Below are 17,640 nucleotides of genomic sequence, written 5' to 3' on the forward strand. Positions count from 1 at the left end.
TCGGGGTCAATGACCTGTAGGTCATATGTAGTATTGAAAGTGACAGAAGTGGCAAATATTGTCAAGAAAGCCCAAAATAAATCGTTTTGAATATATGTATGCCAAAAATGGGAATGTAGTCCTTTAAATATTTGTTCAAGCCACATATACAGCAAATTTCAGGTCATTCGGTTGAAATACCAGGGCGCAGGAGGCCAAGATATGCTAAAAATAGCCTAAAAACCTCAATAAAATCACTTTCAAGGTCAATATCAAAAAAAGGAAAAGAACGCACATTGGTTTTTGCCTACATTACCTCTGTACCAAATTTCAGGTCATTTGGTCAAAAAATGACAGAGATGAATCGATTTGAAGATTTGACAGGAGAAGAAGAAGAAGAAACATGAGAGAAAACAATATGTTTAGCCATACTTATGGCTAAACATAATCAAAATCAGCGGTCCAACAGTGAGCGCGCGTTTACTGAGCGCGACAACGCGTTTGACACCGAAAGGCGCCGACGCAGAACGTCGTAGGTTTGAGTCTACGGACTCGTGTTTCCGCTGGGGTTGCCAAAACATATCGTACTTTACGACTACTCAAATACCAATGGCACTGTGGGTAAGTTGCAATATCAGTGTGCCATAGATGTATTTGGGCATTTCTATCTGAGGTTGTTATCTTGAAATGGTCACTATTGTGTACTATTGTTATTTCATTACCACTACGCAAAGAACATCTAGCTGATGTTGAATTTCAGGCATAAGAAACAGCCAATGGAATTTTGGCACAAATGTGTATTTCTTGTCATGTCAAGTCGTATCATACAAAACTCAGATATCAAATATGTATGCAAAATTCAGAATTTTAATAATCCATTTCTTCCCTAAATGTAGTTTTATCGTTTACCACAATTTACTGATAAATCTAAAAACTCAATGTACATCTTATCATACTGGAAGGAGCATCGACAGATAGTACTTTGAAAGAAAAAGAAGCGATCACAGTATACGATGTGCGTAGAATAGGATTAAGAATAACTTAGCTATTCAAAGCTAGTCTACAGAAATCAACTTACTTCAGTTGATAGACTAATTATTCCGTGTTGCCATTAACGGTATGAATAGAACACACATTATCTTCGGTCTCTCTAAAATGACAACCCGTAACAAACTAAAAAAAAACATTTAGCAATCCTCCAATCAACATTTGCATTTTGCTAGAAAATTCCATCACTTCAGATGTAGTCCTTCCACGAAAACACGGACGTGATCACGGGCATTGCACTTTGATTGAAGTCGGTAGGCGGCGCTTTACGTAGGGACAAGTCCAACGGCACTTCCTGTTCCAACAACGGCATCGGCACCCACATGGAGCAGAAACCAACGTCATATGTTACTCCTGTGACAGCTTCCACGTTCTGTCGGTTCATTTGTTGTTCGGAACCACGCAACAGTTCGTTAGACGTGTCTTTTCCACACGCTACTGGTGTCTGTCTGAAAGTATGAAGGTAGTTCTCGCTGTTGTCACTTTCGAGGGAAATCTTCCGCCGCTTCTTCACGGGAATAGTGACGTCACGTGCTCCATTTTCCACCGGCAGTGCTGTGGGATTGGTGTGTGTGGGCTCCGTGCTGGGCGGTGAGGCTGAGGATGACTTGCGCTTGCCGTACCTCCGTGTTTCATGCGGCGGTGTGCGCTGTCCGCCACCCTGTTTCTCGGCTTCTTCCGCTGGCTTCAGCGGGATCGAACAACACTTCTGACTGCCGCCTTTGATCTGTGATTCGAAACTGTCTGCCCCTGAGTTTTGCTGCACCCGTCCCGCTTCGTTGGCCTCGCGAGATTTGGCGATTTGTACGTGTCCCATGATCACGTGACGGTACAACTCTAGAGGGTTGGGATCAGAATAGTCGCACAGAAAACAGCAGTGCCTGAAAACACGTCTGTCGCAGTGTGTCACCAATCGACAGACTTCGCAAAACATCAGGCAGGCGTCAGGTACATCAGTTAGATAGTCCTCACGGTCGTGGTAGGTATGATCCGTACGGATGTGCCGCCTGGCGATGTGCTGGTGAAGTGCAGGTTTGCTGGCTGCTGAGACGCCGCAGACAGGACAGTGCTGCGTGCCGAGATGTGACCGGAGGTGGTGCGAGAGTTCGGCGGGACCTGTCCACGTCACGAAGGGACAAAATGGGCAATAGCAGGCCGCTACTATCGCTCCCAGGCTCTGGATATCGGACCGTTTCCTGAAACAAAGAACAATCCAAACTTAATTTCAAGAACTACTTGTACGTTGATTATGATATAGATATCCATATAATGATGTTCAAATGCATTTCTTCAAACTTGCCGATAAAAATATCGGGAGTTTTAGCATCCCAACTACGCATGCGCAGCGAAATATATTGCGAGTTATGTGTAAAAATTGAAGGCATCCAACTTCTTGTCTCGACCATTGTCTCGATTTAAACCGCAAATTGCAAAAAAAAAAACTGTAAATGGACCCTGATGTTGAAGAAGCAAGTAGGTTTTATGGGAGAAGTGAAAGAAGATGCAAAGGGCCAAAGTTGGGATTTCCAGAGGATGCAATCCAAATGAAATTAACACAACTTCAGATGAAAGCACATATGATTTGCATACCCAAGACGCACACGTAGGCGTCATGTTTACAAGATCTCAAAGGCGGCCGCGTCAACCGCGCTGTATTTAACACCTTAGTCACATTGACCTGGCGTGTCATTGCCTGGCTGTGACGTGCCTCTTTACACTGTCCGCCTATATTGTTTTGTTTCATATGCATGAAATATCACCAAAGTAGATCTGTTTACGATATGATTCTTTGTACGCCTTTGTACGACCAAGACTCATATATTTTGACATTTTGACCGGTAGCAATTGAACGCAAACTTCATATAATCGCGACTGAAGGCATTTGAAGTTGAAGAAGACTGAAAAGGCCACATAATGTTTTGTGAAACCGGCCTGGACACCTCCTGGTCTGGGTGAAAGCAATGGTGAAAGGCAGTGAACTGTGAATGTAAAAGTTTTAAACGGGAACTATGTGGCCCCAGATGTCTTACTGAGGGATGACTGCGGTGTGAAAGATCAATCAATCCACTACTATTCTATACACAATGTTGTGGGGGATAGAAAAAAAACACGCATTTCAGTGGCCTTACAGTCTACTTGAATATGACTTGAAATATGTCGAAAGGGGTATGTGTGGAATGAAATCAGCACAACATCAGTACAACATGATGTACTGGCTTTTTCTCTACCGACCCCTTTAGAAGAATTCACATTGCACACTATGAAGTTTGATAGCATAGAGACCGTGCAGAAAACCTCACAGAACCTGGTGCGCGGCCGGCGTTTACATGTTATACTTTATGGAGATAGTCACTGATTTGCGATCTTCAAAATGCACCAGGTTCTCAAAAACCGGGGAAGCCAGGCGTCCGACAACAAGCTACCTCGGTATTTGAGAACCTGGCATGTTGAAAAGCGATCCCACTAAAATATAAATGCCACCTGGAGGTCCATGGACCTGGAAGATATTTGAGAAGGCTGAAAAAAAACTCGTGGAATTAAAGAGATGTAACGTACCTCCGTTTAGGCTCATTTCGGCTAACCCACGCTTCCGTCTCATCCTGGCTCATTTTGATCGCGAATCTTCAAACCTCAAACACCAGCAGGACGCACGGCGTGACAGCCAGACCACAGAAGTCAGAATGGCGGTCTGATCATGACGGAAAACTCCAGGTTTATGCCTGTTCGTGTATTTGAATAACAATAGAGTGACGACAGACAGACAACGCGCACTCCATTGTCTGTTGGGGGTACGGGAGTCTATGCATAACGATGGCGGCACATCAAAGCTACCTGCGCCAGACGACGCACAGTGTCGGTGCTGCAACACTTGTTCACACCTTTGGGGATGAAAGACGCGCCATATGGAAATATCTGGTTAGTACAAGCTACCCCATCGAAATTGCAACTCCGCTTCTGTAAAAATATACTTGGGGTTTTCAGAAATTGTAGTAATTTAGCATCTAGAGCTGAACTGGGCCGATTCCCTTTAGACTTAGATTTGATTCATTATTGGCTTCGCTTGGTACAGTTGGACTCCGATAGATATCCATTACAATTCAAGTTGATGCCCTTTTGTTTCAATATAGCTCTATTACAAATAGCAGTAGAAGAACCCTATTACAACGTGTGAAAGATATACAGTAGTGGAAATTCCTATCTGTTCTATTCTTGTAATTCATCCAGTGACATCAAGTCAGTTTGTACTACGATAAGGTCCAGAATTACCGATATGTATACCCAAACTTTCTGTCATAATCTGAGTATGAATACAGGCAAGCTAAGGTTTTATAAGGCATGGAAAACAGTGGAAGACGAACACACATTTTATGTCAAGTTGCCGGCCTTCTACGATCAAGAAAGAAAGGCACTGTTTCAAGAGGCCACCAAATCCCATCCTAATTTCTCAATGTTAACAGACAAAAAGAAAACTACTCTCCTCTTAACATCACAAAACCCACACGTTATAGAAAAGGTGGAATCATTCGTCTTCCACTGTCTCGGAAAAAGAAGTCAAAACCAAATAAGATAGAATTTAGTGTTAGTATTTAGACTAGAAAAGTCACATGCTGTATTTTCATATATTGTCTGTCCGTCTTTTCATTTTGCATGTACTTGCAATTAGCCTACGGGCAAGAACTTGCAATAAACTTATTATTTATTTTATCATCCTAATCAAATTCTACTACTGCACGAACATGAGGATTTATGAATGGTCTAACCGTTATATGATTACGAAAATGCGACTCATTTGAAAACATATAGTTTGCTCGGTTTCCCGTCTCACACGAAAGAAAGAGCTCTATAGATAGGTCACAAATGTTTGTGTTTTTATTGGAAATGACACAGTATAACAAATGGTGAAGACTAAAATCAATGTGAATCTAAAACTAATAGTGCATCAGGTTAGATATTATAGCACCTTTTACACCGTCTTATTTGTCAGTTCATTTAGTTGGAAAACTTGCCAAATTGTCACGTGCCAAATTGTCACTTTAATGACTAGTATTGATGGTATCAACATGCGTTTGAGTCTTACATGATGAGAGCATTAGAAGAAGACACAGGGTTGGTTCTATTCTATACCATCTAGCTCTAATATTCGCAGCTTAACCTTACACATAAAGTTACGTCTTAAATAGACTAATGCCAAACAAGTACACGAGCTGTGTTCAGCGTTTTCCATAGTACATGTACATTCGGATCGTGATCTTAAGTTAAAAATGGCATTGTTTATTAATGTTGATATCGCTTATTTACAAAGGGTACACTTCCTACGTTTTCTCCCGTTTATATCAGTGGACCACGACATCTCTTTGAATCTAATTATAAAACAAATAGTGCATTGGACATGCAGTGTCCTTACATTTAAAATGGACGCTTCTTCTTATTCTAAGTTTCTTCTTTCGATTACACAAAAACTTCCTCTCACAAATACTTCCTCTCACGTTGACTGCCACACAGGTATTTGTCAGTGTGAATCTTCATGTGCTTCTTCAGATTATGCTGTTTCACACTGGTAAGTTTTCTCACCAGTGTGAGTCCACATATGTCTCTTCAGAGTACCCAGCTCACTGAACTGTTTGCCGCATTCCCCACACCCATAAGGTTTCTCCCCGGTGTGAGTTCGCATGTGCCTCTTCAGAGGTCCTGGTTGACCGAAGCGTTTATTACATTTCTCACACTGGTAGGGTTTCTCTCCAGTATGGGTGCTCACGTGTCTCTTCAGAGTACCGAGCTCACTGAACTGTTTGCCGCATTCCTCACACCCGTAAGGTTTCTCCCCGGTATGAGTCCGCTTGTGAATCTTTAGTTCATCTGATCGACAAAAGCATTTACTACATTGCTCACACTGGTAGGCTTTGTCGCCAGTGTGAGTCCTCACATGTCTCTTTAGATCACCCAGCCTACTGAACTGTTTGCCGCACTCCTCACACCCATAAGATTTCTCTCCGGTGTGAGTTCGCTTGTGAGTGTTCAGAGAACCTGATTGGCTGAAGCGTTTACTGCATTTCTCACACTGGTAGGGTTTCTCACCAGTGTGTGTCTTCACGTGATCCTTCAGAGTACGCAGCTGACTGAACTGTTTCCCGCACTCCTCACACCGGTACAGTTTCTCACCAGTGTGTATCTTCAGGTGATTTTTCAGATTACCCAACTGACTGAACTGTTTGCTACACTCCCCACATCCGTAAGGTTTCTCCCCTGTGTGAGTTAGCATGTGAGTCTTCAGAGCACTCGGGTTGCTGAACTGTCTGTTGCACTCCTCACACCTGTGTCGTTTCTTCTTCGCTTCATTTCCCAATTGTGTATTATTGGACTCCTCAAGCGGTCTGTCAGACTGCATCTGTGTCGCCATGCTGTTGGTCGCAGTGTTGAAGATGGAAGCTCCCCCTAGTTCGACCGCATTCTCGACTGAGTTTCGATTGGTTTCCGCTCTGTTTTCCATGACAGCTGTGTGAAAAAATTGCAACGTAAGTCTTTAAATAAGTAATCACAATTCATCTGAAAGCATGGCTTGGAATCGAATGCACTGAAAATGCAACCATCGTGGGGAAATACTAGCAGTTCCTGGGACAATCAGGCGTTAATTATGGTTATTGTCTTGACTTCTTACAAACTGCATACACTACAATACAATATTATACCATTAGGTTAGCTCCTGAGGCGTCGCCCAAAAATATGCAGTTTATCTACATGTAAACTTATTTTGACAAGCTAACCATGGATTGAGCGAGGAGATGACCTATGTACATTTCATGCTTATGTCAGCATTATGAATAATGAATGAAGACCATTATTGTACATGAGAGTACATGTAACGGTAAACCTGTCTAGCCGGTTGTCGTTGAATGTGAAATGTACGACCAAGTACAAATTACATGCGGGTACTAGTACTAATTTGTATAAGAAACCACCATGATTTGCAAAATCGGGAACGACGCTATACCGGTAAAATCTTGCAGGTTCGTCAAACAAACAGAAAAAAATGTTAATAGAATGAGAAAATGTGTTAGGTATTTGTTTGTATTTTCACCTAAAGATTATCTTGAGTTACATGACGTTACCGCTATATGTAATAACACTTTGAGGAAAGATATTGTAACAAAGAAACAAACAAAATGTAGGGTTCAGATAGCAGAGCTGAGACGTCTACATGCAACGATCGACAATACTCTTTTTCCGAGCTGTCATAACCGGACAGGCCAAAAGCAAGTCTGCTTGATGAGAAACATACGTTTGATTCTATCAAAATACTGAATATTCCTGCTGACTGCACTTTTACCTCTGAATATAAAATCACATTATCAAGAACATAGCACGGACAGAAAGAAATCAAGAGACTAGAGATCTCAAAGACCGCCGCGTCTACCCTGAGTCACATTGGCCTGACGTGTCATTGTCTGGCTGTGACGTGCCTCTTGACTTTTTCCGCCTATATTGTTATGTTTCATGCGCATGAAATAGCCCCAAACAAAATAGATTTACGCTATAATTCTTTGTACGACTTTGTACTACCAAGAAACATATATTTTAACATTTTGACAAGCAGCGACTGAAGAAGCCTCATTTGTGAAACCGGTCTAGGTGAAAGGCAGTGAATCAAGTTTTAAACGGGAACTATGCGGCTCCAGATGTCTAACTGCGGTGCGAAAGATGTCGGTTAGCTTGGGAAATTAATCCACTACTACTTTATGCTGTGTTTCCTATAGCCAACCTATGCAGAGAGAGACTTTCTGCAATATATGTCGGTGTTTGGGAGGATCCCGGATATATCATTACCGGATGTTGCCCTGGTCTGCGCCGGCAAAGTTATATTTCTCATCGTTTGGCGAACAGATAGCAACCCTCTCTGTGTACCTTCAATTTTGCTATGGAGTCCATTCGTCCATCCCTCTCTCAACGTCGCTATACTCCGTATAGACTGTTGTTGGCGGAATAGCGACATTGTGGAATGATGATTTGCTGGCACTCAAGGTACTAAAGAAGATAGGAGCATATGAACTGTACTCACCGAAAGATAACGCTCCAAACCAAGAGACTGCAGGATATTCCATCGGCAACACCAACTCAGTCTTCAGACTCGGAAATGACAGAATCACAGTGGGCAAGTGTTTTATGCATCTTATGATTGATGGTAAAACCGGCTCGGTAGGTTTACACTTGATGATGACCAAAGCGAAATACAATGCTGAATACGATGATTTGCATACAGAGCGATCAGACAACACACATCAGAGAGGGAAGCTTGTCCAAGAAACATGAAAACTAGACAGGATCGTAGGAATGAGAGAAATTAGAATATTTTTATCTATTGTATCTAAATATCTATGGATACTGTTTCTGAAACCGATATTGAACCCAGTAAGATTAGGACGTTTCACTGAAGAATGCAGATACAGTCCTCCATCAACACATCTTTTTATGTGGGCTTCTGAACGGACATTATGCGGGTACAGCGTGTACGCGGTTGACTTGAGGTTATCCACTAACGTTACACTTGCCAGATTCAAGATAGACTGATGCCAGATTCAAGATAGACTGATGCCAGATTCAAGATAGACTGATGCCAAACGAGTACATGAGCTGGGCTCAGTATTTTCCACAGTACAAGTACATTCGGATCGTGATCTTAAACATGGCATTGTATATGATGAATGTTGATATCGCTTATTTACAGAGATACCCATGGCAGAAGAGTAAACTTCCTACATTGTGTGCCGTTTCTATCAGTAGACGACGACGACGACATCTATTTGAATCTAAAACAAACAGTGCAGGTACAGTGTCCCTGTATCTGAAAAAAAAAACGCTTCTTCTTATTCTTTAAACTACCAGGGACTGAACACTGCCTTTGACGTTAACTGTCACACCGGTGTGTACGGCTGTCTGCTAGTGTGTGTCTCCATGTGCTTCTTCAGATTACCCGACGTGCTGACCTGTCTGCCGCATTCCTCACACCGGTAAGGTTTCTCTTCAGTGTGAGTCCGCATGTGTGTCTTCAGCGTACTCAACTAACTGAACTAAACCGGGATAATGGCCTTTGCGTACTCTCTGTGTATATCACCACACGCTATATGTAAATAGTGCTTTATTCTGTTTTCCGCGAACACGTGAAAGGCCCCTCCCAACTACAACAAAGATGTAAAAGTATGCTTTAAAAAAAGAAGTAAAAGTACAGCAGTCATCCTCAATTGAGGTGAAGCATAATCCTTTTTAAGTTGCTACTGGTAGTGCAATGCGGCTTTAAAAGACAACAAAACAAACAAAACATTGTTAAAAATCGTTTGTATCTACAATACCTGTACACACCTTTGGGGGTGAAAGATATGATGTATGTACTAGCTATCTGGCTACATGCGAACATTTTGAATTACGGCGCATGGAATAATTTTTAGAAAATTTTTTAGGATCATCGGAAAGGTCACAGTGACGTGGGTTGAAATACATTAATGATAAATCAGAATCAGCTGTCTAAAGCCCCTGTCACACTTGTACGTATAACCAATTCCGTGTGAGTTCCGTATTGAATTTTGGCAATACGCAAAAAATACCAAATTCCTTGAGTTATGCGTAGCGCACATATAGCGTATGAGTAACGAATTCAGCGTATGAGACACGTATGATTTGCATATGAAGTGCCCAACACTATTGTCCTTGTAGCGAATAGCTGCGTATCAGATGCGTATGCTGAGCGTATTCCGGACTCACACAACGTCTGCCGACCGCATGCCTGACGCACTTCCGACTAATGCTAATCGAATTATAAGCGTATTTGGTTGCATTGATATTAGGGCCCTGTCAAACTTGTGCATATATTCAAGTGCACGTGAGTTGCGCATTAACACTGTTTTTGTTTAAGTAAAGTTTGCGGGGGAAAAGTTGTTTTCTACTTTTCTATTACCCACCGTTGTGCAGCCTGGTTATCGAACCAAAGAAATCACTTATTCGGCTGCAAACTACGCCCACGCACAAGCGTGACAGGGGCTTTAGTATTTACTTCAACTGTTATGTCAAGACGCCTCAACTGACGACAAGTACGGCCGTTTGTATATGTGTAACAGGGACACTAGTTTTACTTTTGGAACACTCCATGACATTTAGAGCCAGTATTTACCCTGCGAATTTGGTCGCGTCGATATCAGTAGTTACGAAAACTGTTATTAGAAGACGCCTCCACAAGTAACGACAAGTAGAACTTTTATGTGTTTGTAACAGTGAAACATTTGTGCGGGGCATTTTAATGATTATTTGAATTAAAAGTTATGTTACTTTGCTGGTTGTGTTTTTTTACCCGACCCGACCAATGAAATACCAAATCTGGAATGTACACCGGATGTTCGTCGAGTACGCTATGTGTACGCTATCCAGATGTTATCTGTGCGTTTGTCATACGTACAATGCGCTGTCCAATCGCAGGACGAACGGTACTAATTTGTGACATATGTTCTTATTCGCTATACGTCCGTTCATCATGCGCTGTATCTGCGCTGCAAGTACGCTACGTGCACGCTGCTCAGACCCCGTGCTGCAAGAGAAGCGTAACACCGCCTATGAAGCGCGAACACATAGCACGCCCGTACCGCACTCGACCGATTCCGGGCGGATGCACTGCGTATTTCTAACGTCTGATCTGCGCAACAGCGTTCGCACGAAAGTTTTTGGTGTTTCAAAATTTTCAGGCGTACTAGCCGTACCTTGCGTGTGTCTTGCGTACCTAAAACTTTCACAAAACGATTAAGATACACATTAGGTGCGTATTGTGCGTACGCCTTCGTATGACAAAATTGCTAATACGCAACTCACACGGACATGCTATACGCATTAGTGTGACAGGGCCCTAACAGTGAGCGCGCGTTCACTGAACGCGACAACACTTTAGGGCCCTGTCACACTTGTGCGTATATTCAAGTGCGTGTGAGTTGCGCATAAACATTTGTTTGGTTCAAGTAAGGTTTGCGGGGAAAAACTTGTTTTCTACTTTGACCCACCGTTGTGCAGCCTAGAAATCGAACCTAAGAAATCACTTATTCGGCTGCAAACCTAGCCGGAACCAAAAACATGTTTATACGCAACTCGGACTTGTATATTCTGCGGGCTTGTATATACGCACAAGTGTGACAGGGGCTTTAGACACCGACCGTCGTAGACGCAGAATACCGTATGTTCGAGCCTACGGACTTGTTGCCGTTGGGGGTTGCCAAAACATATCGTACTTTACGACTACACTAACACCAAAGACACTGTGGGTAAGTTGCAATTTCAGTGTGCGATAGATGTATTTGCGGCTATTTTGAAATGGTCACTATTGTGTACTGCTTGTTTTTTTTTATATTTCATTACCAACACGTTAAGACGTCCAACTGAAATTGAATTTTCAGGCATAAGAAACATCTGACGGAATTTTGGCACAAATGTGTATTTCTAATTTGATGACTCGTATCATACAAAACTCAGAAATCGAATATGCAAACTTCAAAATTTTAATAATCCATTCTTCTCTAAATGTAGTTTTATCGTTTACCACAATTTACTGATAAATCTAAAAACTTATATCTTATCATACTGGAATGAGCATCGACAGCTAGTACTTTGGAAGAAAAAGAAGCGATCATAGTATACGATGTGCGTAGAATAGGATTAAGATCTTAGCTATTCAAAGCAGACTGGTCAACAGTATTTAACTTACTTGTTAAACTAGTAATTCTGTGTTACCACTAACGGTATGGCTAGAACATACATTCTGCTTCTGTCTCTCCAAAAAGACAACCTTCCCTTAACATTTGCATTTGCTAGAAAATGCCACCACTTCAGATGTAGTCCTTCCACGAAAACACGGACGTGATCACGGGCATTGCACTTTGATTGAAGTCGGTAGGAGGCGCTTTACGTAGGGACAAGTCCAACGGCACTTCCTGTTCCAACAACGGCATGGGCACCCAAGTCGAGCAGAAACCAACGTCATATGTTACTCCGCTCGTGACAGCTTCCACGTTCTGTCGGTTCATTTGTTGTTCGGAACCACGCAACAGTTCGTTAGACGTGTCTGTTCCACACGCTACTGGTGTCTGTCTGAAAGTATGAAGGCAGTTCTCGCTGTCGTCACTTTCGAGGGAAATCTTCCGCCGCTTCTTCACGGGAATAGTGACGTCACGTGCTCCATTTTCCACCGGTAATGCTAGGGTACTGGTGTGTGTGGGTTCCGTGCTGGGCGGTGAGGCCGAGGGTGACTTGCGCTTGCCGTGCCTCCGTGGTTCATGTGGCGGTGTGCGCTGTCCGCCACCGGCTTCTTCCTCTGGCTTCAGCGGGATCGAACAACACTTCTGACTGCCGCCTTTGATCTGTGATTCGAAACTGTCTACCCCTGAGTTTTGCTGCACCTGTCCCGCTTCGTTGGCCTCGCGAGATTTGGCGATTTGTACGTGTCCCATGATCACGTGACGGTACAACTCTAGAGGGTTGGGATCAGAATAGTCGCACAGAAAACAACAGTGGCTGAAAACACGTCTGTCGCAGTGCGTCACCAATCGACAAACTTCGCAAAACATCAGGCATGCGTCAGGTGCCTCAGTCAGATAGTCCTCGCAGTCGTGGTAGGTATGATCCGGACGGATGTGCCGCCTGGCGATGTGCTGGTGAAGTGCAGGTTTGCTGGCTGCTGAGACGCCGCAGACAGGACAGTGCTGCGTGCCGAGATGTGACCGGAGGTGGTGTGAGAGTTCGGCGGGACCTGTCCACGCCGCGAAGGGACAAAATGGGCAATAGTAGGCCGCTACTATCGATCCCGGGTTCTGGCTATCCGACCGTTTCCTGAAACAAAGAACAATTCAATATCAATTTCAACAACTAAATGTGCATTGATGATGATACAGATATCCAGATAATGATGTTCAAATGCATTTCTTCAAACTTGCCGATAAAAACATCCCAACTACGCATACGCAATGTGTAAAATTTGAAGGCATCCAAGCTTTAAACTTGTTCTTGTTTCGACCATTGTCTCGATTTCAATCATAAGTAGCTGCAAAATAGACAAGTTAGCCGCGACTTACAACAAATATCCGAAAATGGACACTGATGTTGTAGAATACCTCACTCAAATCAAGTCAAGGAAGAAGATGCATGCCTGCGTGCCGATTTGAGCTTATCATGAATAAACAAAGGTTCAAACAAACAAATGTTGGGATTTCCAGGGGATGCAATCCAAATAAAATTAACATGACTTCAGTCAAGATAAAAGCTGATTTGCATACCCAAGACGCACACGTAGGCGTCATATTTACAAGATCTCAAAGACCGCCGCGTCTATCGCACTGTATTTAACACCTTAGTCACAGTGACATGACGTGTCATTGCCCGGCTGTGACGTGCCTCTTTACACTGTCCGCCTGTTTTGTTATGTTTCATGCGCATGAAATTGTCCCAAACAAAATAGATCTGTTAACGCTATGATTCTTTGTACGCCTTTGTACTACCAAGACACATATGTTTTGACAAGCAGCAATACTTCATACAAACTTAAGCGACTGAAGAAGCCACATTTGTGAAACCGGTCTGGGTGAAAGGCAGTGAATAAATGTAAAGTTTTAAACGGGAACAATATTATATGCGGCTCCAGATGTCTTACTGAGGGATTACTGCGGTGCGAAAGATGTCGGTTACTTAGCTTGGGGAATTAATCCACTTCTACTTTATATACTAAACTTAAAGTTTTTGGGGGCGATCACTAATTTGTGAATGTACCAGGCCAGGTTCTCAAAAACCAGAGAAGCCTAGGCGTGCGACAACGAGCTACCCCGGTATTTGAGACCCTGACCCATGTTAAAAAGCGCAAATCAGCGATCTCCCCCAAAATAAACGCCACATGCACCTAGAAATTTGTAAGAAGGCTTTAGATACATACTAACTCGTGGAATTAAAAAGATGTAACGTACCTCCGTTTAGGCTCATGTCGGCCATCCAACGCTTCCGTCTTGTCCTTCCTGAAGTCGCTCATTTTGATGCAAACCTCAAACACCAGCAGGACGCACGCCGTGACCGCCAAACGACAGAACTCAGAATGGCGGTCTGACGGAAAACTCCAGGGTTATACGTGTTCGTGTATTTAAATAACAACAGCGTGACGACAGACAGACAACGCGCACTCCATTGTCTGTTGGGGGTACGGGAGTCTATGCATAACAATGGCGGCGCATCAAAGCTACCTGCGCCAGACGACGGACAGTGTTGGAGCTTCAACACTTGTTCACACCTTTGGTTAGAAATATCTGGTTAGTACACATGCAAACGTGTATTTTATCATCTCAATCAAATTCTACTACTGCATGAATATGGTGTTTTATTAATGGTGGTGAATAAGGCCATGTTGATTCGATCTTATGGATGACACCATCTGGGACCCCAAAAACTGATGCGAACATGCAAATAAAGATAATGAATGAATGAATGAAGAATGGAGATCTTAATAAAACAAACAAACAAAGAAGATCTTTATTGTATGTTCGTGCCCCGAGGGGCTAGATACAGGTAAATAAAGACAATGAACAAATGACTAGACACGCAAAGTATGGTATACCTATCCCGTTCATCAGGGGTGTTCTACCTCCGGGCCCAGCATATTGACCTGTTTCTGTCAGCCTGGCTTAGCTGGCATATCTAGTTTTAGCCGAGCCAAGTCCGTAAAACCACCCCCGTGTGCGCTAATCTGACTGGGGGGCGGGCATCACTCGCAGCGCCGTAGAGATACCGGGTAGCTCCCGATGATATAAGCCTGAGTGCCAGCCTTTTTAGCTTCCGTACGCTACCCAAGCTCCGCTCCTCGCCAAAAGGTTTAAAAGATCATTAGTATCAACGTTACTACTACAAGCTTGACCTCCTCATTTCAAAGGCAGTATCGTGATAAGAATCTGTTGCAGATATATTTAGGGAGAAATTACTTGAAAAGACATCCATACGCAAGCAGTTGCAATAGCTGTAACGTTACCTGGAAGACAGCAGATGACCTAGATTTTGTTTACTCCTAAATCATTAATTTTCATGGTTCACAAATCCTACATGCTCAATTACTTTCTTGAAAGGGATACAAAGAAAATAAAGCACACATGCGTCTTGGATTGCCTATAGAGCTGGCAAAGATCCCCCAAAAGTAAAGTAAGTACCATTTGTATGTGATGTGAACCTCGTCTACGACCAAGCCAACAAGGTTTTCACGATACGTTGCCGAGGACAGCACTTCCCTCCACTTCTCCTGCATTACCCATCGTTCGGGACCACCAAATACGAGCATGTACTTTCCCTGGACAACGCCCTCATCATCAAGTCCTAGCTGCGTAGCCGTTACTCCAAGTTTGGAGGCTTCTCTGATTTGATCCTCCATCAGAGAGACCAGCGGGCTCACCACTACAACAACAGGCTTCGCTTTGCCGAGTTTCTTCCATACCAGTGGGACGAGCTGATAAATCAGACTCTTGCCAAAGCCCGTCGGCAGGACTCCAAAAACATCTTTCCCGCGAACAAAATTGTTCAGCGCATCTCGTTGCTCACTTTTGAGCGACGATATGCCGTCTATATCGTCCAAAACGGACGTGATTGCCGAGTCGACAGCTTCCGCGTCAAGCTCGGCTAGTGTGTCAGCCATGTTGATGATCGCGGAAAGACACATTAGATAGAGTGAGGAACTTGCTGAAATAAGAGGAAGTATGAATGCATAACTACATAGTCTCCCTGTCGAATCCCATCAAATTCCACCGTACCTTTCCATATATTTTAAGTGCCTGTTACGCACGACACGATATCTATTCGACGGAAGAGTCTGATCAATCTAAATGACATTATCGGCAGTAAACCCCCAGTGTTCTCTTGCTCATCGCGCAATTTCTGAGGGTTGACTGATTCGCAAGTCACCTGTGAAAAATATGGTCGACCCACTGTTGATTTTGAAGTCGATCAGCTGCAGCCTTCTGGCGATCATCAACAAATACGGCCGAAACGACGTGACAGGGTCACATGCTGTTCCTGGCTTAGTCATGCTGGATTTTATGTTGGATTTGTTTTCTATAAGGATATACGTATATACATACGGAAGTTATCAAGTATTACAAAAAATATATACATTCGAAATATGATTTACATTTAGGGAATCAGTGCTCTACAGCGAGCCCAAACAGAGTGTCCAACCATAGACAACACCAAAACTGCTTTTTGTACCACTTCACGAGATACCTAATTTTAGATAAATGCCTATATGCATAACATTTCTGACGGATTAGCATCTACAACGCCAGATGTTGATCTTTTTTAGCAAGTCAACTTTTGTCACATTTGCTATGATATGCTGAAAAGATGAGTTACCCTGTTGTGCATTTTGCTCCGTTACTGGTTTGTTTTAAATGTAGCTCGGAATCTATATTGTTCTCTTTCACTGTTCAAATGTGTATTTTTGTTATTGCTGTTGGTAGCAATACAGCTTCTGTCATTATTTTCACTTTGAGATCTATTTTTTCTAAGCAAATCTGTAATATTGACTATCGTTGTACAGTGTTAGGGAATTCGTGTCTTTATACCGTTTTCGTCTTAAATAGAAAAAAACAACACGTGAGCTTCTGAAGAGATGCTTAAGTTCAATGTGCATGGCGAAGGCCCCACGGCATCCTAAGTTGTCTTCACCTCATTAACATTTGAATTCCGAATTTTTGAATAAAATCTGGTTCCCAAGTTCTTTCCGTTGCTTGGCACTCACTGACGAAAGGCAGCTGATGCTATCTGAAACGTCTGACAGTTTCAAAATTTTATTCAGTTGCTTGAGTAAGGGCGTATGAAATGTCCACGGTGGCTTTATGTGGGCGGTTTTCGCGGTAAGCTCTTCGCCGCAAACCTAAAACCACCGCGACCTTTTTTGCCATCCTACCCCTTTGTCTACCCTAGTCTCAATGTGACCTCAAAACCACCGCGAACTCTCCATTTTCTCCCTTCCACAAAATTAAAACCACGCGAACGTAACTGCTTTTACAGTATGTCTTTTAATGATTCACACACTTGACTTTCGTCGTGACGTATGGTATTGTGGAAACGGCCAAATCGTTTTTGCGTTTATTAGTGAGAGTAAGTTTACAGACCTTCTTGGGGACGTGTAAAGGCTTTTGTTCTGGTCGCTGCACTGTTTTGGAAACTACTTCTTTTGTCCTGCCCCAACAGACCATCATTGCTAGACAATAATTCACAGCGCAATGTATGACTTGTTAATACCCTTGCTTTAAATCTCTGTTTCTAAGGAGGAAGTGTGCTTTCAAAAGCTTACTGTTACAGCCTTTAAACAAACAGTATCCTTCGTACGCTCTTGGGAAACCGAATGCCAAAGTGACACAATTGCCAAGTGAGGCCGCACCACTTAATTTTTGACGACGCCTTATGAGGGTGAGCCTAATGGCGTGGTGCTGTGTGTATGCAGTTTGCAAGACATCCGGAAATTGTACAGACATTTCTACTTTTCGGGGCCTCTGGGCATATTTGTCTATTGTTAGAACAAAATTGGCCCCAGTAGTTCTCAAAAGCTACTAGGGGGCAAAAATCGATAGA

At 43.0% G+C, this 17,640-nt stretch overlaps 4 protein-coding genes across 4 annotated transcripts; all 4 read right to left on the reverse strand.

Annotated features, from left to right (window-relative positions):
- Positions 1–601: 601 nt before the first annotated feature.
- Positions 602–3,716, reverse strand: LOC136432163 (uncharacterized). The gene is made up of 2 exons (XM_066423184.1): positions 3,583–3,716; positions 602–2,222 (listed from the first exon to the last, which is right to left on the reverse strand). Exons 1-2 carry the CDS (start codon positions 3,633–3,635, stop codon positions 1,217–1,219), a joined length of 1,059 nt encoding a protein of 352 aa, XP_066279281.1. The 5' UTR covers positions 3,636–3,716; the 3' UTR covers positions 602–1,216.
- A 1,158-nt stretch (positions 3,717–4,874) lies between these two features.
- LOC136432164 (zinc finger protein 98-like) lies at positions 4,875–8,347 on the reverse strand. Its single transcript, XM_066423185.1, has 2 exons — positions 8,081–8,347; positions 4,875–6,519 (listed from the first exon to the last, which is right to left on the reverse strand). The coding sequence occupies exons 1-2, from the start codon at positions 8,121–8,123 to the stop codon at positions 5,567–5,569; spliced, it is 996 nt and encodes a 331-aa protein (XP_066279282.1). The 5' UTR covers positions 8,124–8,347; the 3' UTR covers positions 4,875–5,566.
- Positions 8,348–11,533: 3,186 nt separating this feature from the next.
- LOC136432162 (uncharacterized) lies at positions 11,534–14,140 on the reverse strand. Its single transcript, XM_066423182.1, has 2 exons — positions 14,001–14,140; positions 11,534–12,876 (listed from the first exon to the last, which is right to left on the reverse strand). Exons 1-2 carry the CDS (start codon positions 14,060–14,062, stop codon positions 11,877–11,879), a joined length of 1,062 nt encoding a protein of 353 aa, XP_066279279.1. The 5' UTR covers positions 14,063–14,140; the 3' UTR covers positions 11,534–11,876.
- Positions 14,141–15,045: 905 nt separating this feature from the next.
- On the reverse strand, positions 15,046–15,703 carry LOC136433996 (uncharacterized). Its single transcript, XM_066426643.1, has 2 exons — positions 15,225–15,703; positions 15,046–15,049 (listed from the first exon to the last, which is right to left on the reverse strand). The coding sequence occupies exons 1-2, from the start codon at positions 15,701–15,703 to the stop codon at positions 15,046–15,048; spliced, it is 483 nt and encodes a 160-aa protein (XP_066282740.1).
- Positions 15,704–17,640: the final 1,937 nt, after the last annotated feature.

Source organism: Branchiostoma lanceolatum, chromosome 4 (assembly GCF_035083965.1).
Source record: "Branchiostoma lanceolatum isolate klBraLanc5 chromosome 4, klBraLanc5.hap2, whole genome shotgun sequence".
Lineage (NCBI taxonomy): Eukaryota > Metazoa > Chordata > Leptocardii > Amphioxiformes > Branchiostomatidae > Branchiostoma > Branchiostoma lanceolatum.

What these genes read in the sequence shown, in the direction of transcription:
- LOC136432163 (XM_066423184.1), bottom strand. Translation starts at nt 3,635, where the DNA reads ATGAGCCAGGATGAGACGGAAGCGTGGGTTAGCCGAAATGAGCCTAAA. An exon ending in CGAAATGAGCCTAAACGGAG is followed by an intron (nt 2,223 to 3,582) that starts GTACGTTACATC and finishes TCTTTGTTTCAG; the next exon opens with GAAACGGTCCGATATCCAGA.
- LOC136432164 (XM_066423185.1), bottom strand. Translation starts at nt 8,123, where the DNA reads ATGGAATATCCTGCAGTCTCTTGGTTTGGAGCGTTATCTTTCG. An exon ending in GTTTGGAGCGTTATCTTTCG is followed by an intron (nt 6,520 to 8,080) that starts GTGAGTACAGTT and finishes TTTTTCACACAG; the next exon opens with CTGTCATGGAAAACAGAGCG.
- LOC136432162 (XM_066423182.1), bottom strand. Translation starts at nt 14,062, where the DNA reads ATGAGCGACTTCAGGAAGGACAAGACGGAAGCGTTGGATGGCCGACAT. An exon ending in CGACATGAGCCTAAACGGAG is followed by an intron (nt 12,877 to 14,000) that starts GTACGTTACATC and finishes TCTTTGTTTCAG; the next exon opens with GAAACGGTCGGATAGCCAGA.
- LOC136433996 (XM_066426643.1), bottom strand. Translation starts at nt 15,703, where the DNA reads ATGGCTGACACACTAGCCGAGCTTGACGCGGAAGCTGTCGACTCGGCA.